Source organism: Fukomys damarensis, unplaced genomic scaffold, assembly GCF_012274545.1.
Source record: "Fukomys damarensis isolate Sample0158 unplaced genomic scaffold, DMR_v1.0_HiC HiC_scaffold_33, whole genome shotgun sequence".
Classification (NCBI taxonomy): domain Eukaryota; kingdom Metazoa; phylum Chordata; class Mammalia; order Rodentia; family Bathyergidae; genus Fukomys; species Fukomys damarensis.
Window position 1 is genome coordinate 56,794,902 of NW_022900945.1, and position 20,822 is coordinate 56,815,723.

The window sequence follows — 20,822 nt, forward strand, 5'->3', positions numbered from 1 at the left end:
CTCGCCGTCCTTGCCTCCGGCCGGCAGTGCTGGTGGCGTTCACAATGAAGTGTGACTGGATTTTTTTCACTGGCTCTTCTGCAAACCAGCTGTGTGTCTTTGAAGCACTTGGCAGTTCTTCTTGGCCTTTGCTCAAAGGTTGATGCCAGTGTCCAGCACTGAGCTCACCTGAGGCCCCCCAGCCTGACACTGACTTGTTCAGACATCAGCTCGTGATTATGACTGTTTCTCTGGCCCTCGGAAGTGTACCTGGGATTGAACCCAGAAAGGGCCTTACCCCTGAGCTATAGCCGCCCCCCATTTTGTTTTGGTACCGGGGATCGAACTCCAGACCTTGCACTTGCCAGGCTGGTTCAATGCCGCTGAGCTACTTCTCCAGCTTTTGCCCAGGCTGACCTCAAACTTTTGATCCTTTTGCCTCCGCCTCCCAAGCATTTGGGATTCCAGGTGTGCAGCCCCACACCCAGCTTGGCAACAAATCTTTTATGATAGAGTCTGGCCTACAGTGTTCTTTGGTTTCACAGCCGCACTGTGAGCCACTTTGTCAGGGTTGCCATCCCCTAGGCTACCAGCAAGTCACCTTGCTGGGCACTGGAGAGCACATTAGGGTCACAGGACGGAGCTGCCCTGTCTGTCAGCCTGGAGCCCACCCCACAAAGGCTCCCTTTGTGTCTGGGACCAGTCCCGGAGCCAATCAAACTCGGGACCTTGCGCTTTCGAGACAGGTGGCAGCACCACTGAGCTAAATCCCCGGCCCCAGCTCTTTTTTCTTTTAATTAGTACTTGATTGCCACCCATAGTGCTCACATTCATCATAAGGAATTTGTGCCCCCCCCCGTTCTCCTACCCTCCCTTCAACCTTCCTTTCCCTCCCTGTTTACAGAGGCTTTGTTTCCAATTTTTCCCCCTCCATGCTTTTGTTATTATTTTTTATTTTTGGAGACAGAATCTCGCCATATAGCCCGGCTGTAGCTCAGCAGTGTAGCACCTGCCTGACAAGCATAGGTCATGAGTTCAATTCCCCCTACCAAAATTTTTTTGTCTGTTTTGTTTTGAGATAGGGTCTTGCTGAGTTGCTGAGTTGCCCAGGCTGGCCTTGAACTTGTCATGCTTCTGCGTCAGCCTCCCAGAGTGCTGAGATCACAGCTGTGCCCCTGGTGCTGGGCCGACAAGCCCCGATTCTAACCCTTCCCTTCCTTTGGTGTCTCCTCAGGATGTGGGCTCCCTGGATGAGAAGATGAAAAGCTTGGATGTGAATCAGGACTCGGAGCTCAAGTTCAATGAGTACTGGGGACTGATTGGAGAGCTGGCCAGAGAAATCAGGAAGGAGAAGGTCCTGGAGACCCAGAAGAAGTGAAACCTGCTGGCTGGGCAGGGCTGGGCAGAACCCACAACCCCCGAGTAAAGCTTATCCCTCCAAACAAACCTTTGTCATTCACATTCCGCCCTGACTTCTCCTAGGCCAGTGGGTGGCTCTGTCCTGACCTAAGCGTGAGCCTGAACACTGAGCTCCTTAACAGCAGGAATATTACATTCAAGTATTTTCATTTCTAGCATCAGGTCTTATACTGAAGAGGTGCTCAGTAAATAAATGGTTGATGAATGAATATATAAAAGATAAAGGAATCTAGGGCAGCTTAGGTGGCTTCTACTTCACCAGGTGCCTCCTGTGGCTGAGCAGCACGGTTCTGGCTCTGGCTCCCCTTCTTATTCAGGAAGTTGTCCCTGATGGCAGTGATAGCATGTAATGTGTGTCACGGGCTTACCGTATCAAGCACGGGCTAAACATGCTACCTGCATTCAGCTGGTTGTGGTGTCGCACTCATGTAATGCCAGCACTTAGGAGGCTGAGGCAGGAAGATATCTACCCAGTTTGAGTCCAGCTTGGGCTATGTTGTGAGACCCTGACTCAGAAATAAAAAACCAACTAACCAACAACAAAAACATCAACACCAAAAATCCCTTAAAACCAAAAAGCTCCAAAATGTTACCTGCATTACCTTGGTTAACTCTCACAGCCTTGAATGGCAGGTAGTATTCTATAACTTATTTTTTGTATTGGGATTGATCCTGGGGCTCTCACTGAGCTCCATCCCCAGCCCTTTTTACTTTTTTATTTTGAAGTAGGTCCACCCTAAGTCACTAAATTGCCCAAGCTGGATTTGAAGCCATTTTGCCTCAACTTCGCAGAGCGCCGGGATTACAGGCCAGTGCCACCATCCCTTGCCCTGGTAGGTAGGCTTTGTTGTTTCTTGAGACAAGATCTCACTATGTAATTCAGGCTGGCCTTGAACTCAGATCCATCCTGCCTTAGCCCCCAAATCCTGGGATTACAGGTGTGCTCCACCACACCCTGCTCAGGTAGGTAGTACTTTTAAAACGATATTGAAGATGAGGAAACATTTTTAAATAGGTTAAGCCACAAAGACAAGAATAACTGGAACTAGGTTGAAATTCTGGAGCCACTGATTCACCAGGCCCCCAAGGATCCTTGGGAATGAGGGACCCTCCTGTACTCCCTTCCCAGCAGGGATGAAGCAGAGGAGGAGGGGTGGTGCTGCAGGGATTGGCTCTCCCGGGCATGGCTCTGCTGCCCTCCCTGTCCCTACCGGCTTGAGGGTGTGCAGTTTGCAGGACCTGCCAACAGAGAGAGCAGGGGTGGGGAGCGGCGGGCGGCAGGGCTGCCGTCGCTGCTGTGCTGTCTGACCTCGGGGCAGCTGGGAGTCCAGAGGAGCTCCACACACCACGAAAGCTCCCTGATAGAGCTATACCGCCCACTGAGCCCCCAGTGACCTCAGAGTGACCCCAGCTGGGAACTGTTGTGGCAGACGATCCAGAGGACTTGGGGGCGGGGTAGAGAGGGCTTGGTCTCAGTGACAGGTCAGTGAGACACCCCAGCCAGAGGCTGCTCAGAGGGCGGCTGGCCACGTCGTCGGTCTCTGAGAAACTCTCAGATGGGAAGACCCTTGTGGGTCCCCGAGGGAAGCCCTATACAGAACTCTCAGAATGAGCTCCTCGTGCACGGGGCCGTCCGTAAGTGGAGACCCGCAGCACAGGGGAGCCCTAGATGCGGGGCACAAGCTCTGATCTCAGAGTCCAGGAAAGGTGCCCAGGAGCTTTGGTTCTGGGCCCCATCCATGCCCTGACCCGAGCTGAGTACCCCACTGAACCTGGGCAGGTGAGGAGGCCACTTGGGTTAGGCTCCGTTCAGGGAAGCACAGTCCGGGGGCCCCAGGGTGATGTCCTGGGTGCTGAACTGGAGGGTGGGTGTTGCAAGCTGCTGCAGGGTTAGGAGGACGTGGGACTTGCTGGAGGCAGGCGCTTGCAGCCCGACCAGTTCGGAGAGGTTGTCAGACTGAGTAACTCATCTGGGCCTTGGCTGTGTGCACCAAAGGCTTCTGGGAAATCAGGTCCTTCTGGGCTCGGTGTGCCAAGCTTCTCAGGCCCTCCTCCCACTCACCGGTCTGCCGGCAGGACTGGGAAAGGCTCTGGGGTCTGGATGGGCTTGAGTCACTACTGAAGTGGAGGAGGGGGAAGGAGGGGCGAGCGGGACCCCGCAGAGAGGCAGCAGTGGACCTCTACCTCTGACATCCCCTTCCGTTCTCAGTCAGCACCTGCTTCTTGTCTGGTTCCCGAGACCCTCTCTGTTACACCACAGAATCTCTAACCCCACTGCTGTCCACAGCCTTCCTTCCCTTCTGTCCTGTGACTCCACATGCTGATCCGGGGCTAGGGCACCCCAGCCCCACCCCTCCGTGACTCCTCCCTCCTGGCAAGGGTAGGACAGCTCTGAGCTCTGTTGATGGAGGGTGGGGCCCATGCCGCTGGCTCCCGGCCGGGCAGGCGCAGCTGGGGCTGGGGTGGCTGAGGGATGAGGCCCAGCCCCCTTCCGCCTCCCCTCCTTTCCCCCAGGTATATGAGCTAAGCCCAAGTGAGCTGGCTCCTCCCGTCCAGTCTCAGCGGCTGCCAGCAGGTAAGGCGACCCAGGGCCTTTCCTCCAGGGGGGCCACCCCTGTCCAGGGACACCTGTGCCTGTGCTGCCTGTCTTCCAGGGCAGGGCTGGGCACAGGCATTCTGGTGCCTTTGGGTGGTGGGGGGAATGAGGCTGAAGTGAGGCCCAAGGGATTCCCCCTGCATGGGTTGGCTTGGGGCTGAGGCCTTAGTCCTGGAGCCTGGGGAGGAACTGGGCCTGTGTAGAGTTGGCTTTCACAACTCAGGTGCGGTGGAAGGGCTTGGTGGGGCCAGAGTGGGCCGTTGAGAAAGGAGGCGCCCTCTGCTTAGCTCTGTCCCCCTCTGGGCAGATCATGTGCCATCAGCTGTGCCGGGGCAGGCTGTAGGACGACGACTTTCTCACCAAGCAGCAAGTGCCTGGGCACCATGGGACAGTGCCGGTCCGCCAACGCCGAGGTGGGCCATGCACTCCTGGCCTGTCTTTCTGTCTCCACGTGCCTCCCCTCTGTCCTGAGAGCCTGTGTCCCCAAGGATGTTGCCCCTCACTTTGGTCTTGCCCTGTACACAGATCTTGCCAGTGAGGCCCAAGTCCTCTCCCTGACCCCACACAGGGTGGGTGGATGGAGTCCCGTGAAAAGGATGTCTTGATGGGCGCTGGACTATTCTGCCTCTGACTAGTGGTGGCAGGGAGGGAGTCTGCCCAGACTATGGCTCAAGACAGGGGCTGCTATGGCCTGAAGGCTGGGACAGGGGTGAGGGAGAGGAGCTGGGTTCTGGGCTCTGGAGTGGGCAGGGGTGGCTGCCTTCCTGCTTTGCCAAGGCTCTGAGGAAAGCAGTGTGTCTGTCATGGCGGGGGGGTGGACAGCCCCTGACCAGTTGTCTCCTGCCCTCAGGATGCCCAGGAATTCAGTGATGTGGAGAGGGCCATCGAGACCCTCATCAAGAACTTCCACCAGTACTCAGTGGAGGGTGGGAAGGAGACGCTGACACCGTCTGAGCTCCAGGACCTGGTCACTCAGCAGCTGCCCCATCTCATGCCGGTACTGAGTGGACCCCACCTCACAGCCCCTAACCTCCAAAGCAGGCACTCCAAGACCTGCCCATGTGGGCGCTGGCACCCCAGCCCTTCCCCCTTGCCAGTGCTAGGCAGCTCAAGCCCTGCTGCCTGCTCCCGGGTGGGGTGGGGTGGGAAGATCTGAAGGTGCCCCCTTGCTGAATGATGGTGTCTTCTCTCCCCTCAGAGCAATTGTGGGTTGGAAGAGAAAATTGCCAACCTGGGCAACTGTAATGACTCTAAACTGGAGTTCGGGAGCTTCTGGGAACTGATCGGAGAGGCAGCCAAGAGCGTGAAGATGGACAGTCCTGTTCCCGGGAGTTGAAGACCCTCCTGGAATTCTGGGGGAGATGTTGGGGAGAGGGCACCTTAGAGACTATGGGCTCGGAAATAAAACTTCTCTCCAGCACTACCCCCTGCTCCCTAGCCTGCACCCCCGGCAAGGTTCATGTTCATAACTGCCACCCCCAGGGCTGGTGCACTCTGTCCTGGCAGCTCCATGGAGCGCGTGGGTCTAGGAGCGCCCCACTGTGGTATGCTCGGGGGGCAGGTTGGGGCCTGGGAGGGTACAGAGGAATAAGGGGTGTGTAACGGCCAAGTGATTTGGTAGTAGGGAGAGGGCAGAGCGGAGCTGGGCTGTGGGCAATGATCGGAAGGTTGGGCTGGGAATATGGGGCACCGAAGTCTCAGAATCTACCCCTCTTAGTCTCTTCTCCATGCTAAGGTGTAGCCGTCCTGTACTGCCCCCTCCTGCAACCCAGCCCTACCCTGCCCTCCTTCCCAGACCGTGTCCCTGGGCTAGGGCAGGAGAGAAGGGAGCAGGGTCAGAGAAGAGGCTGAGAAGGTGCGATCTGGGGGTGAGAGGACCAACGGGGGCTTGGGCGTTTACAGAATGATGATTGTTTTGTATCACTTGATTAATAAAAAAGTGAAAAAAGTCAAAGATGTCATCTTGATTGGACACTCTCTTCTCAGAGTCCCTCGGTGAAGGGTTCCTGGGCTCTGAGTTACTGGCGAGGGCGTCACAGGGCCTTGAGTGCTCACAGTGGAAGTGACTGAGGGCTGAATGTCGCCATGGATTTGGGTTAAGGGTTGTAGCTGGCCCCAAAGGTGGAAGAGCTGAGGGCTGGTGTGCATGGAGAAGGACATGCAGGACTCCAGGGAGCGGGGGCTGTGTGCGTGCGTGTGCGTGTGTGTACGTATTCCTTCGTCTGGGGAAAGGACCAGAGGCCAGGTGTCCCGGGGCCTGGGTGACGAATGACAAGGGAAACGTGTGGCAGGGGAGCAGGCTCACTGGCTGTGTTGGATTCTCACTCCCGACCTGTTTCTGTGGAAGACTGGGATGCTGTTGCAGTGTGTTACCTGTGAGAGTGGGTTTGGGCAATCCTGCCCTTGTTCTGTGCTGAGAGCCGGCACAGCTCACCCCACCGCCCGACACACAGCCAGGGCCTGTCAGTGGATGTCTCTGGGGGAGCGGGGCAGGGGTCCTCTCCGCTTTGTCTGTGGTTCTGTTATGGGAAGGTGCAACTTCCTTGGGTACCTGAGGGAAAGCTGGGAGTGAGGGTTTGCCCGAAGAGCCCTCTGCTATTCATGAAGGGGTAGGTCTCAGGGATCTCAGCTTGGGCTGAACTGGAGAGGGAAGACCAGAGCCAGCCTCGAATCCCAGGGTGTCCACAGAAATCAGGAATTACCCTTAAAATCCCAACAGCTAGGAAGTTTCTGTGGTCGGCTAGGCTACCTTGGAATGCTGATTGAACTTGTCGGTTGGGGGCCCTTGAAACTCGCCTCCCAGTGACCCAGGTAAGAGGACAGGTGACAGTCTTTCCCTTCCCTCCTCCACCTGAGTCAGGTTCTGCTCAGGCCCTGAGGGTCAGGAGGGTGGAGCAGGAGAGCTCCAGCTTCCTCCATTCAGCCTGGTGTGGGGGTAGAAGGGTGTTCCAAAAGGTGTGTATCCCTTTAATAAGGGCCCAACCCCAGGGCCAAGCCAAGAGGGAGCTCAGTCACTACCCCCTCCTGGAGCCAGCTCAGCTGGGCAGGCCTGAGAGGGAGCGGGGCAGAGCCTGGGAGTACAGCCTGGGAGGAGACCCGCTGGGCTGAGCTGCTTGGCAGTGCGGAGCCAGGACCCCAGAGCCCTGCCGGACAGGAGGTGCACCCAGGAGGCAGGTAAGCAAGCCAGGCCCCGCCAGAAGGACCCTGCAGGCCTGGGAGGCCAGGAGAAGGGGTGGTAAGGGGAACTGGGGACAGGGGCCCGCCTGAGATTGGACAGGAAGATTTTCTTAATTATCAACTCTCTCCGAAGGCCAGTTTGGGAATGGGAAGTCCTGAGAGACTGGGGCCTGGGTGGAGCTTCCAGAGGAGTGCATAGGGTGGCAAGACCCTCTCCCTGGCGGCAGATGCCTGGGCTCCCCTCCAGGGGCTGGGACACTGGGAGAGCCCTCGGAGCTGTGCCCACAGCTGCCGATCCTTCCCAGACTGAAAAGGGCAAGTGTGCGTTGGTGGGGGTTGGGGCTGCTCAGACCTCGGACACAGGCCTCACTGGGCTCCCGGAGCTGTGTCCTGCGGGAGGTAACGAGGTCCAGGCGGAACTAAGAAGGTACGGTAGGCCTGAGAGAGGAGGCAGGGGCTGAGGTGGCTTCTCTTCTACCTAAAGACCCGGTCAGATTCAGACACAGACCCCGCTGTGCTTAAGGAGCTGTTCCGTGGGAGGGACTTGGGTGAGGCCCTGGGGAACCCAGGAGCTCCCCGGAAAGTGAGAGGGAGGGGGAGGAGGGCTGGACCCGGAACTGGTTGCTTCTCCACCTTAGGACCCGTGCAGGTACTTGCTTGACTCGCTTTAACTTTTCTGAGGGAGCCACTTGAGTTATGTAACCCTTCCTCTGTCCAGCCCTGCTGAGACCTGGTGATTTTGTGGGGGCAGCCTTTCCTCATGGGTGAGTGAAGAGTTGTCTTGAGTGTTGATCAGGCTAGCAGTAGTCGTGTGTGTGCACGCATGTGTGTATCTCCCACACCAAACTCCCCCAGTTTCACCTGTCTGGACAAAATTTCAGAGGAATCCACCTCTGAAAGTGAAAGTGGGTGCTAGGTAGATGGGTTGTTCACATGGGGGATAAGGAATGGTACAGCTCTTTTCTCTGCTTGTGTGCTTGACAAATTGAGTTCTGCAAGGTGGGGAAGGGTGAAGCAGGGACACCTGTGTGAACAATTAGCCTTATGCAACTGGAAAAAGCATACAAGGTGCTGGGGGTGGTGGTACATACCTGTCGTCCCAGCACTTGGGAGGCTGAGGCAGAAGGAGGGAGAGTTCAAGCCAAGCTGTGCTACATAGTGAGATCCTGTCTCGAAAACCAACCAACCAACCAACCAACCAACCAGTCATCAAACCATCCAGTTACCCAACTAACCCAATGAATGAACAAACGAACCAAAGCATATGAGGGAGCAAGGAACGGGCCAGCTGAGGCTTTGATTCCTTTAAAATAGGCTTGCAGATAGAGCTTGAATTACCAGCCCAGTTCAGATTACACCTTCCTGTGTGTTGAAGGCAGTTGGGACAGGTGAGTGAATTAAGAGGGTAGTGGCTGAATGAATACATGAGAGGATGAATATTTTATTGCACAGATAAGAGAGTTAATGAATGAATAAATGATTCAGGGAATGAATGTGTAAGTAAACAAATGGTGGCTAGTGAGTGAATGGGTTGGAGGTAGATAGAACAGACACAGAAAATGCCAAATTCAAGTCTGGAAAGGGTAGGCTCTAGTGAGGACAGTGCCTAGGAGGAATAGGAGTCTGGGGACACATCCCAGTGAAAGACAAAAGGTGAGACACCTGTGGGGTGGGAAGAGAAGGTGAACTTTGGAGGATGTAGCAGATATTCAGGGTGCACACTGTTAGCAGGCACGTGGAGCAGGTGGGAGCCAGAATCTGGGGTGGGAGGGGAGGCCTCAGTGGCCGAGACCAGGGCAGCTTGGGCCATGGAGCTGTTGGTGAGCTTGGCTTCTGGGGTGGGGAGGAGCCCCCTCCTGCTCCATGATGGGTCAGCCCAGGAGAGGATGGGAATGCGGGAGGGGTGGGGCCGGAGGGACAGCATCCCTGGTTCCCTTGTTGGAAGCTCCAGTGTGTGCTGCTCACATCCCCACTCCCCACCCCCGATTCTCAGGCCCAGATCTGCTGGTGGCAAAACCAAAGCAGGACTGACCTCCTGGCCTCCTTCTGGGACAGGGCAGCACATCTGCCCTCTCTGCATGCCCCAGACCCCCAGGTCTGACTGTTGGGAGGTTGGGGCAGCTGGAGGAGTAGGTGTGATGGGTCGGGTGGCAGAGCCGGTCTCCCAGCTTCCAGGGCAGGGTGGGAGAAGGAGAGTAATGACACCTGCTTGCCTTCGGAAAATCCTCTACAAGAGCCCTCATTCAAATGGTTATCTCAGTGTTGTCCACTTTACAAGAAGCAGGTTTAGCGGAACCGGATTCCTGGGAGTGGCTGGGGATGGAAGACTAGGGACACTGACACTGCATCTCGGGGTCACCTAGCACTCCTGAGGGCTGGCCGCCAAGCTGGCTTCAGCTTTGTGTGTCCAGAGGGCAGACAGGGCTTGGGCGGGTGTTGAGAAGAGGCAGGGGAAGGAGTGGTGGCTGGCCTGGGGCAGGGGAGCAGAGGTGCAGCACTCAAAACACCCATTTTCTCTTTCTTCTTTTCCTCTTCCCCATAGGATCCCTCTTTGGAGGAAGAGGTCTGGGAGGTTAAAGGGGGAGAGGTCTGAAAATTCTCTCCCTCTCCCAAGGGTTGAGGGGGAATAAGCTTGGTATAGTCCTTCCCAAAATGGGCAGTTTCTTGAATCACCAGAAATGCTGGTCACAGGCCTGGGTCACTCTCTTCCCCTGTAGCAGAACAGACAGATCATGGGTTCAACTTTCCCCCCTCCTTACCTTAAAGTTAGAAAATTTGTGTGAACATATGACAAGGCACAAAAAAATCAAACCACACAATTACAATTAAGGAATATGGAAAGATTATGGTTTCTGGCAGTCCTGGTGTTGTATGTCATCCTTCCAGCCACAGACCAGAGTGGTCAAGCGGCTGAGGGGCAGGAGGGTAGGTTTTCCAACAGAGAGGCCCTAGCCTAACCCCTCTCCCTTTCCAGCGTCTTCCCTTCTGTATCCTGGCCTGTCTTCTACTTCTGGGTCTCGTATATCCTTCAGAAAAATCTGTAAAAGAAAAAGCTTAGAGGCTGGGCATGGTGTCGCACGCCGGTAATCCCAGCACTTGGGAGGCTGAGGCAGAAGGATCACTGTGAGTTCAAGACAAGCGTGGGCTACACAGTCTTAACTACGTAGTGAGACCCTGTCTCAAGAAAAGAAAAGAAAAAGCTTAGAAAAGTGGTCAGGTGCTGGTGTCAGGGCTGAAAGGAGGTGAAGTATTTCTAGAACATTTCCCTTAAGCACAGCCCTGGGCCAAGCAATGGGGGGCCAGACAGTAAAAGGAAGACAGTTGAGCATCCAGGACTTAGAGGTGGCCCCAAGTCCATGGGCTTGGCCATTCGGTGAAGACAGTACTGTGGCCCCAGCCAGTGTGGTGCACGCAGACTTGTCTGTGGGAGTCAGGGAGGAGTGCGAGAGGGCAGGGGTCAAGGGAGCATTCTCGTTGGAGGCGTGGTTTGGGCAGGGCCAGAGCCATGAGCTGGTTTCTGCTAGATGGAGTGGGCACAGCGTGAGGCATGACAGTGGGATGACCATGGAGGGCAGGGAAGGCAGGTGGCAGGGGCGGGAGATGGCAGCAGGGTCTGGCAAGGGACCTCCCTTCCATATCAGACCCTGCTTACGCAGGCCTGTGTGGCGGGCAGCTGTGTCCCTGGTGTCCAGCTCCCCTTGCTGGGTGAAGGCGGCTGGAGCTCATTCCTTGGCTTGAGAGTGGGAGGGGAGTCTGATTTGCCCGGGTTGCCTTGGGGGGGCTCTGGGCATGGGCGGTGACTCACAGAGTAGATCCGCCTGTTCCCCTCATATCCTGCCATTCAGAAGCTGCATCCGCTTGGAATGTGAGTGCCTTTTGTCCTGGGTTAGAGGGCTACACCAGTGGCAGCTGCTGTGTCCAGGGTCTGTTTCCAGCTGTGGCAAAACCAGGCCTGGCTCTTCCTTCGGTAATGGAGCAGGGCTGTCCTTGCATCTTGCTGTCTCTCTAGGGGCAGATACGAGGGAGGGGAGGCCAGCAGGGGTGGGTGTTGTGCACAAAATCTCATTGGATGGGTCAGGGCTTTGTCCCTTCCTGGAGAGGGGCAGCCATGGCCCGAGCCACTGGATTTGCTGCCTTGGAGGCTGGAGAAGAGTTTGGGGTTCTACTAGGCCCTTGCTTCCTGCTGTATGACCTAGGGGCTAGGGTCTCTGCAATCCTGAGGGTCGGAAACCGAGCCTCACTGCCTTGGCCCATCTGCCTTGGCACAGCAGTTCCCAGCTGTGCTTGCCCCCGGGTCCTGGGTGGCCAGGCATGGTCGGGCAGTCCCCTCCTCCTCTTCCCACGGGAGCCAGCAGTGGCAGTGGGAGCCTGGGGCTGGGGAAGGACCTGGAGAACCTGTCCAGGCAGTTGGGCTGGGGAGATCTGGATTAGGGAAACTGCATAGCTGTCATTCCAGGGCCACCCCCACACCTCTTTGGGCTGTCCTGGGTGTGCTGAGGACCTGAGGGTAGGTGTGGGTCGGCCCAGCCCGTGGGACCTTTTCTCATCTCCCCCTCATGATGCCCAGGCCAGGGAACAGCTGAAGAAGATGGCAGATTGCTACACGGAGCTGGAGAAGGCTGTTGTCGTTCTGGTGGAGAACTTCTACAAATACGTGTCTAAGCACAGCCTGGTCAAGAACAAGATCAGCAAGAGCAGCTTCCGCAAGATGCTCCAGAAAGAGCTGAACCACATGCTAACGGTGGGCCGTGCCTGCGGGCCTGGCTCTCCCCTTCCCACCCTCTCGGGGTGCTCTTCCCCACCTAGGCCTCTGTGCTTCCTGTTACTCCATCCCTGCCCGCAGGCCTGTCTTCTCAGGAGGCCCAGGCTGAGCCGGTGAGGGCTCTGTGCCTTTCCCCAGGACAGCTGCCCAGGCCCCATCCTCTCTGGGCGCTCTTGGGGCTGCTGCCCTCAGTATTGCTGACCTCTGGTTTCCCTGCAGGACACGGGAAACCGAAAGGCTGCTGACAAGCTCATCCATGACCTGGACGCCAATCATGACGGGCGCATCAGCTTTGACGAGTACTGGACCTTAATAGGCGGCATCACCAGCCCCATCGCCAACCTCATCCGAGAGCAGGAGCAGCAGAGCTAGAGCCCGACCCCTGCCGGCCCTGGTGTTCATCCCAGTCTTCCTTTTCAGCCTCCGGGCCCTTCCAGCCCCTTTCCTGCCCTCTCCCTCTGGATGTCTCCCGACTCTTGCTGAACAGCGGAGGGGAGAGGTCAGGGTTTCTTTGAGGGTCTCAGTCTGGGGTGCTTTTCCTCAGGGTCTCAGTCCCTGGATCCAGCAGATGCTCAGCGCTCCTCTGTGAGATCTCACTGCTGTTGGGGACCCCATACAATGTCCTCACTTGTTCAGTCCGTTCACCCTTCCAACACCTGTTGGTGTTCCTGTCCGGTCCCTGCCTGATTCTGGGACTGTCCTGACAGCCAGAGGCAAGGTTCCTGATGAGGTCTCCCTGTTCCTGTTGGCAGCAGCAGAGACCTCCCCCTCCCCCTCAGCCCTTCCTGGGGGTGGGGTCACCTTCAGGGACTCCCCTCCAGCTGCCCCTGTCTGGGAATGAGCTAAGCAGGGCTGAGAGCTTCCCCTGCTCAGCCACTGAAATAGTGGCAATAAAGCCTGGATTTGGAGTTTGAGTCCCCTCATCTGGTCCCTTTGTGATGCTCCTTAAACCCTTTACACTCCTTGGAAACATTCTCTGCCTTGGTGGTCTTTGCCCTGCACCTTGAGGCCAGGATAGAGACCCCAAAGGTAGAGCAAGATGGAAGCCACAGGTCCTGAATCCCAGGAGCTGCTGTCATTCTTAGACCAGCAGCTCCTTCCCCTCCTGCTTCCTGAAACGCCTGAGGCCACATGTCACCATCTTCAGGCTCTCATAATGCAGACTTAGACTGGTCATCAATGTCCATGCATAGTAGATCTCATTTAGTCCTCACTGAACTTCGACAGTAAGGGCTGTGAGTAGCACTCATGCTCTGACACCTCAGCAATAGGTTGTCCAAATACCCAGTGGAGTTGTGGGACAGGAAGTAGGGCGCGAGGGAGGACGGTGTGGGAGTCCAGAGGGTGAAAGGAAACGTGACTTGTAGCCACTGGAGGGACAGTGCCAGTCTGTTTCTCCCTTGCTTTTTCCAGAAGGAACACGGTAGGAAACTCAGCCTGCAGAGTTTTGGATTGGGGCACATTGCTCCCATTTGAAAACCTCTAAGTTTAAGAGTTCCCAAAAGATATCCCAGCACATTCACACATTTTCAGCCTTCTAAAACTAGTCTGTCTTGGCAAGATGGGCTGGTTGGCAAGGTGTTGCCCTGGCCTCTCTTTCCCACCTCCTCAGGACAATAACCTTTCCCCGTTTAAAAGTGAGAGGCATGCCCTATATCTGTGCTGAACACTTTCATGTCTGAATCACTGGTGTCTTACACTTTTCTCAATGCTGAGACAAAATACCTGACACTCAAAGTTAAAGGAGGAAACATTTACTTAGTTTGTAGAGGCTTCAGTCCACAACTGCCCGGTTCCAAGTCAGGGTGGCATGGCAGAGGGGCAACAGTCCATGGTGGCAGAAGACGGCAAAAGCAACAAGGGGCAGCTACAGCTCTATTGCTTACGTCTTATCCAGACTATTTAGGGTGGGCAGCACTCACACCTTTAATCCTACTGCCCTTGAGCCCAGCATTGCACCATGAATCAATCCCAGCTTCACACACTCTAGATTCAGCCACCTCAGAAAAAGTGCCCACCTATGACTCCGTGAGGCTTCGGGGGACATAACGTTCTGCCCCTGGTCCCCCAGAGACTCATGCACATCTTTTTATGCAAAAGGCATTTAGACCATCTCCAAGAGATGCCGAAGTTCTAACAGTTTCAGCATTGCTGAAAAGTCCAAGTCCAAAGTCTCCCCTGAGATGTAAGGCAAAACGCTTAGCTGGGAGCCCCTGCACAAACAAAAAGAAAGTCAAACACTTCCAACATTCAATGGCACGAGATAGACATTCCCATTCCAAAAGTTACAAACAGGAGGATACAAAGCAATGGGACCAAAGTAAAACCAAAATCCAGTAGGGCAAATTTTTTTCTTTTTTATTGAGTTTTTTGGTACTTTAAAAGTATATAGTACAGTCAGTAGCGCAAATACAGATCCACAGTTCCACTTCCAGCATCTAAGGCAATCTCTGGCAAGTCGTGAACTCCAAAGGACTGGGGTGGCTCTGCCGCTAGCATCGTGAGCTGCTCGCAGCTCCCATGGCTTCACTTTTGGGCGGGCTCTGCTCCCTCCTTGCAGTTTTCCTCAGATGATCCACCCTCCTGGCTTCTCCAACTTTCTGGCCTTTCCACTGCACCTTTGGCTTCACACTCCCAGCTTCACACATTTCCCTCTCAGGGGCGCCCTGCCTGGCCTCCCAGGCCTTCTTCTGAGATCTGGGTGGGAGCCTTCCTGACCCCTCAACTCTTGCATTCTGCATACTCCTAAAAGCAGCGCCCTGTGGATGATGCCAAGGTCTGTGCCAGCCGGAGCAGTAGCCAAGCTTCTCTCTTTCTTGGCTCTAGGAGCCCAGTGCCACTGATCCAAACCCCAAGGTACAACTTCCCTAAGCTACCTCCATTCTGCAACATGGTGCTCTGGGGCTCTCTTCTCAAAGCAAAGTCCTTTACTTCTGAAGTTTTGAAGCTGCAAAGGTTGGAGTCCCGCTGGTGCTTGTGATGCCCTCAGGCCATCTTTTCTGTTCTGTTCCTTCTCAGCACTCAAGATCTCCACTGCTCTATTTTTGGCAAGCAGCAACTTTACTGGAGCTTCCTTTCTGGCCAAACTCAAAACATTTAAAATCATTCTGTTGGGCTCATTGCTCTTGGTTCCCAACATAAATCTGATTAAAAGCCCCCAACAGTAGCCATGCCACTGCCTCAACATCAGACTGCCTTGAAATTTCTCCTGCCAGATTAATTAGTCTGCCACCCTTAATCCCAGTGTCAGGCAGTCTCTGGACACAAGCAAAGTGCAGACAAACGTTCTGCCAAATCATAATACATTGTCTGGAGTCCAGCAGCCAATGCAAAAACCTCCTGAGCCTGGTCTTTACTGTCAGGATTTCTATCACCCTTCTGGTCTTCTGAGCTCTGACCAGATTCTCCTAGACAGTATAGCCTAAGGCGTTCCAGCACTTCATTTTCAGCCAGCATCTCTGAACCTCTCCGGACTCTTCCTGTACGCCATTCCCAAAGGGTCTGGAACCACAAGGTCAGGTATAGTCACAGAAATGACCCCACTTCTCTGGTACCAAATTTGGTTGTTGTCAGGGTATGCAAGGGGGTAGATTTAATTCAGCAAACATAACTTATAGGATTATTTTATAATATTCACCCAAAAAGTCAAATGCAGAAGAGTGTAAGAGATCTGTCCATACACCAGAGACCTGAAGAATTCAGCTGAGGGCCTGGATCTCACAGCAGTGTCCGCATGAGCCCAGCTAAAGGCCTAGAGCCCAGGTGATGTCCTCTGTGAGTCCAGCCCGTGGCCTAGTGCCCACGGCAATATCTCATGCAAGTCCATATGGAGGATCTGCACTGGGAAGGCCCAAGGGCCAGTGGTGGAAGCCAGAAGGTCTGTGCCATCAGTGGGGTGAAGGGTCTGTGTCAACAGGCTGAGGGATCCGCCCTGGAGCTAGGAAGCAATGCTTAAGGTGAAGACCAGAGCTCCCCTGAGGAGAACAGCAGCCATTTCCAGCGACAGCAAGCACCAGAGCTCTTCAGACAGTGAGAACAGCCAAATTCTCATCAGGAAAACCAGCCACAGCAAACTTCTCCGAGAAAATGAACAGCCACCGTCTTCCCCTCCAGTACTCTTCTTATGCAGTCGGCATCAGTCTTCAGGGGCGTCTTCCATTACCAGAACCGCACTGACTCAGTTCAGCTGGGTGTTCCGAGCCGACCATTAGTTAATCCACCACCGTCCACCCCGGTCAGCTTCATAACTGGACACATCTCCTTACTCCATAATCTCCAGTGGCAGATTTGTAAAATGTTAATCTATCTCAACCTACTTAGATTTACATTAATATAACAGTTACATATATGCAATTCTTACTGTACTTATGGCTTCAAATTTTAAAACTCCTTGGGTTTCCATGTATGTACATGATTCAGAAATACTTAAGAGCAGTATTATATACACCAGCATCATATTACATTAAAATCTTAGTAGGAGAGAGCTGTTAAATCATAATCCTTGCTTCCCATTAACTTTAACAACAGGTAAGCAGCACTAATGTCCCAAGGGCTCTCCTGCCTTCCAGAGAGACTCTTCCCTTCTTCCTTTCTTTTTTTTTCCGATACTGGGAATCGAACTTGTGCTTGCGAGGCAGGCTTGGTGCCATTAAACTAAATCCCTGTCCCCACTCTTCCCTTCTGGTTAAAAGTGGTAAAGAAGCTGTGCACATCTGTGTGTGTGTATGCGTGTGTGTGGTGTGATTTATCTACTTATCCATCCGTCCACCCACCCATCCATCCATCATGGCAGCAAAACGCTAAATAAAATAAATTTACCCTACTTTTAAGTGTATGCATTATTAACTATATGCACATGATATTTAGAAAATATTTTTTGTTTAAAGAGACAGCAAGAGTCTTGCTACGTTACCCACACTGATTTTGAGCTCCCGGCTGACAGGATTCTCTGGCCTGAACCTCTGGAGTATCAGTACTGTATAACAGCTCTCTGATACCTATTATTCCCATGAGTGTAGCTCTATACTTAAGAACAACCCTATTTCTCCTCTCCCCAAGAAGCATCATTCTGCTGTTTTTATGAGTTTATTTATGAGGTCTGATTGAAAAGTAGAGTGAATGTGTAAATTTTAAAATTAGTACAATAAAAGACACATTAGCTGGGTGTGGTGGTGCACGCCTGTAATCCCAGCACTCGAGAGGCTGAGGCAGGAGGATCGCTGTGAGTTTGAGACCAGCCTGTGCTATATAGTGAGTTCCAGGTCAGTCTCAACTACATAGTGAGACCCTGCCTCAAAAAACCAACAAAACAAAACAAAAAGCAAATAAAACACACATTACCATTAATTCCCCCAAAATGTTGCCCCTCCCTTCAAGCACAATTATCCCATAATTCTTACTACTTTCTGAAGCAGTTCTGGAGGTCCTATTTCATGAGTGTTTTTAGTTGTGCAGTTGCTGCTGCTTCATTGTCCTGAATTAATTAAAAACTTTTATCTTCCATGGTCATTTTGACTTTGATGAAAGGCCAAGAGTTGCACAGTGCCAGATCTGGTGAGTAAGGTGCAGGAGGACACAGCATAGTGTTTCTACCAGCCTGACTTTCGCTTGGATGGCACAGCAGCATTCACTGACTGGACTGCATTTTTTAAAAATCACATCTGGTAAAGAGGCTCATGAAAGAGAATTTCCAGAGCTGCATCAGAAATTTATTTTAATTTTCTGAGAAATCTTCATACTATTTTCCACAACTTTGCACCATTTTACATTTCCACCAAAAGTGTAAAAAATTCCACTTTCTCCTCATTCTCATCAGCATTTGTTATATCCATTTTTATTGATTTCTTTGCTACTAGGGATTGAACTCAGGGACACTGTACCCTGAGTCCTTTTAATTGTTTTCTTTTGAGACAGAGTCTCACTGAGTTGCCTCGGGTAGGTTCAAACTTCCGCTTCAACCCTCCTGCTTCCGCCTTCCGAGTAGCTGGGTTTACAGTTGTTTACTGTCGTGTTGGCTCTACTCTGGCTTCTTTTTTTTGATAGTGACGATCCTCAGTGTAAGGTGCTATCTTGTTGTAGTTTTTTTTGTACCAGGAATGGAACTCAGGGACTCACACCTGCCAGGCAGACACTGTATTGCTGAGCTATATTCCCAGCCCCATTATGGTTTATTATTTTTTTCTGGCACCGGGGATTGAACTCAGAATCTTGAGAGGCAGGTGCAGCACCACTGAGCTAAATTCCTGTCCTGTTTTTGTTTTTTTTTGACACAGGATCTCATTTTGTACTCAGGTTGGCCCTGAACTCACTATATAGCCCAGGATAACCTCGAACTCACTGTGATCCTCCTGTCTCTGCCTCCTGTGTAGTTTATTTTACTTTTTTCTGGTATTGGGGATTGAATGCAGAACCTTGCACTTGCAAAGCAGGCACGGTGTTACTAAGTTAAATCCCTAGCCCTGTTTGTTTGTTTTTGAGACGGGTCTCATTATGTAGTTCAGGCTGGCCTTGATCTCACTGTGTAGCCCAGGCTGGCTTTGAACTCATGGTGATCCTCCTGCCTCAGCCTCCGGAGTGCTGGGATTACAGTAGTGCGCCACCACTCCTAGCTTTACGGTGTGATATGCTGACCCATCTATGCAATGTGCAATGATCACGTCAGGGTAATTAGCTTACTTATCCTTTCAAACATTTATCATTTCTTTGTGTTGAGAACATTAAAAAAAATTTTTTTTTGAGACAGGTCTTGCTATGTAGTACAGGCTGGCTTTGAACTCACTATGTAGCCCAGGCTGGCCTTGCAGTGATGCTCCTGCCTCAGCCTCTCAAGTGCTGGGACTAGAGGCACGTGCTCCCACTCCTGGATTTCTTTTAGCTATTTTTGAAATCTACTATAAATTACTGTCAGCTGTCATCATCCCACTGTGCTGTAGAACACTTGAACTTAATTCTCTTACCTAACTCTACTTTGGTCACCATTTACCAGTCCTCCTTTATCCCCCTTCTCCCCTACCCTCTGTTGTGCTTTTGACTTGAATTTCCCTGAAAACATGATGCTGAGCGTTTGGATCTTCATGTGCTGTGGCCATTTGTGTATCTTCTTGGAGAAATGTCTTTTCAAGTCCTTTACCAATTTTAAAAACTGGGTTTGTCACTGTTGTTGTTGAATTGTAAGAGCTCTTCATATATTATGCATATTAGCTCCTTACTCAGATATATGGTTTGCAAAATGTCTTTCATTCTGGTGGTTGCTTTTTGACTCTGTTGACTGATTCCTTTGCAGTAAGAAGTTTTTATGTTTGATGTAGTCACATTTATTTGTCTATCTTTTCCTTTTTTATTTGTACTTTTGGTGTCATTCAAGAAATCACTGCTAACACATTTATCATGAAGTTTCTCCCCTATGCTTTCTTCTAAGATTTTACAGTTTAAGTTTTTTCCCCGAGTACTCAGGATTGACCCTAGGCCCTTGCCTTTCCAGTGAGCTATATCCCCAGTGCCTTCTATTCTGAGGCAGGATTTGCTAAATTGCTAGCCCACACTGGCTCAAATATTTGATTCTCTGTCTCAGTCTCCAAAAGTGCTGGGATTACAGACATGCACCACTAAGGCAGGAGGTTAGGGCATGGCAAATTAGCTGGACAAGTGGTTTGACCTGTCAATTGTGGACATCCAATACCTGCACAGAAAAACAGTTTAAGCCCTGCATGCACCAGGGACCAGTCAGCAAGTGCCATCTTCAGTTCTGGGGAGAACTCAGGCAGGTTTTTTTTTTTTTTTCTGTACTGGGGATCAAACACTTGGGACCTTGTGCTTGCGAGTCAAGCAAGTTTTTGACAGGCTGGTGTACACCTGAGGTCAGCTCTGGAAATGGGAGATACAAAATGGCCACCTTCGTACCTTGGCCGCTGTGCTCTCTCACACTGGGTCTGCTCTCATCCTGCACAGTGCTCTTCTTTTCCTACTTTTAACTGACCTGCACTTGCTCTGCAAAGCATGTTTCTTTCCTTACTTTAAGAAATGTAAAACACTGCTACCTTTTGGGATTGTTTCATCCAGTTCTTTGTTTAGGACAAGAAGAACCTAGAATCCCTAGAAGGGGTCCTAAGCACTCCAGAACCTGGTAACAACATCACATGCAGCTATAGTTTCAGGTTTTATCTTCAGATCATAAGATAAAGGTTTACTTTAATTCTTTTGCATATTTATATTCAGTTTTTCCAAAACCATTTGTTGAACAGAATATTCTATTTTTATTGTATAATATTAGCACTGGCATCCTTGTTGAATATCATTTCAGGATATACCCAAGGATCATTTCTGGTCGTGCTATTCTATTCCATTGGTATATGTGTATGTATTTTTGCAAAGTTAATATTTTTTTCTTGAAGCAGGGTCACATTCTGCAGCTCAGGCTGGCCTGGAACTCATATTCCTCTTGCCTCAGCCCCCTGAGTAACGGATTGTAAGCATGTGCCACCTAGCTAGGGTTACTATACTGTTCTGGCTACTATCATTTTGTAACACACTTTGAAATTAAAAGGTATAGGCTTCCAGCTTTGTTCTTCTTTCTTTTTTTTTTTTATTTTTTTTTATTTTTTTTTTATTGAGTTTATTGGTACATTTAGGGATACAGTACAGTTACATTCATTGTTGGGATCATGTACCTTTACATGGCAAGTCTTGATTCTCATTTTTTTCCCCTTACCTCTGCCCTCCCTTCACCCCCTCCTCCCCTCCCCATCTACAAACACTTTATTTTCATCTTTTCATTCTCTCACATTTTTTTCTTTTCCCTTTTTGTTCTTCCCCTACGTATCACACCTTCCCTACACCTTTAGCTCCTTTCCTCCCATTTCTAAATGTCAGTAATCTTATTAGAATCTTATG

The 20,822-nt window shown here is 51.9% G+C and overlaps 3 protein-coding genes across 10 annotated transcripts in view; all 3 read left to right on the forward strand.

The window, feature by feature from the left end:
- Positions 1–1,476, forward strand: part of S100a13 (S100 calcium binding protein A13) — a 16,941-nt gene extending 15,465 nt beyond the window's left edge. For 4 of the 6 annotated variants that reach the window (XM_010617302.2, XM_010617303.2, XM_010617306.3 and 1 more), the window contains one exon: positions 1,214–1,476. In XM_010617302.2, coding sequence (XP_010615604.1) covers positions 1,214–1,357 — 144 coding nt within the window. In that variant the 3' untranslated portion in view covers positions 1,358–1,476. The remainder of the gene's footprint in view (positions 1–1,213) is intronic. The other 2 variants (XM_010617304.2, XM_010617307.3) reach the window with 2 other exon arrangements.
- Positions 1,477–1,922: 446 nt separating this feature from the next.
- S100a14 (S100 calcium binding protein A14) lies at positions 1,923–5,886 on the forward strand. Its single transcript, XM_010617299.2, has 5 exons — positions 1,923–2,231; positions 3,913–3,973; positions 4,302–4,407; positions 4,845–4,991; positions 5,193–5,886. Exons 3-5 carry the CDS (start codon positions 4,378–4,380, stop codon positions 5,328–5,330), a joined length of 315 nt encoding a protein of 104 aa, XP_010615601.1. The 5' UTR covers positions 1,923–2,231; positions 3,913–3,973; positions 4,302–4,377; the 3' UTR covers positions 5,331–5,886.
- Positions 5,887–6,966: 1,080 nt separating this feature from the next.
- S100a16 (S100 calcium binding protein A16) lies at positions 6,967–12,834 on the forward strand. 3 transcript variants are annotated; one of them, XM_010617296.3, is made up of 3 exons: positions 6,967–7,168; positions 11,739–11,912; positions 12,153–12,834. In XM_010617296.3, the coding sequence occupies exons 2-3, from the start codon at positions 11,760–11,762 to the stop codon at positions 12,303–12,305; spliced, it is 306 nt and encodes a 101-aa protein (XP_010615598.1). In that variant the 5' UTR covers positions 6,967–7,168; positions 11,739–11,759; the 3' UTR covers positions 12,306–12,834. The 3 variants fall into 3 exon arrangements, with proteins under 3 accessions (XP_010615598.1, XP_010615599.1, XP_019062064.1); XM_010617297.3 differs by lacking the exon at positions 6,967–7,168 and adding an exon at positions 7,364–7,598; XM_019206519.2 differs by lacking the exon at positions 6,967–7,168 and adding an exon at positions 11,047–11,138.
- The last annotated feature ends 7,988 nt before the right edge of the window (positions 12,835–20,822 follow it).

Coding starts and splice junctions, on each gene's coding strand:
- S100a16 (XM_010617296.3), top strand. CDS start 11,760: ATGGCAGATTGCTACACGGAGCTGGAGAAGGCTGTTGTCGTTCTGGTG. Junction 11,913..12,152: donor AGCTGAACCACATGCTAACG/GTGGGCCGTGCC, acceptor GTTTCCCTGCAG/GACACGGGAAACCGAAAGGC.
- S100a14 (XM_010617299.2), top strand. CDS start 4,378: ATGGGACAGTGCCGGTCCGCCAACGCCGAG. Junction 4,408..4,844: donor GCCGGTCCGCCAACGCCGAG/GTGGGCCATGCA, acceptor TCCTGCCCTCAG/GATGCCCAGGAATTCAGTGA. Junction 4,992..5,192: donor AGCTGCCCCATCTCATGCCG/GTACTGAGTGGA, acceptor CTCTCCCCTCAG/AGCAATTGTGGGTTGGAAGA.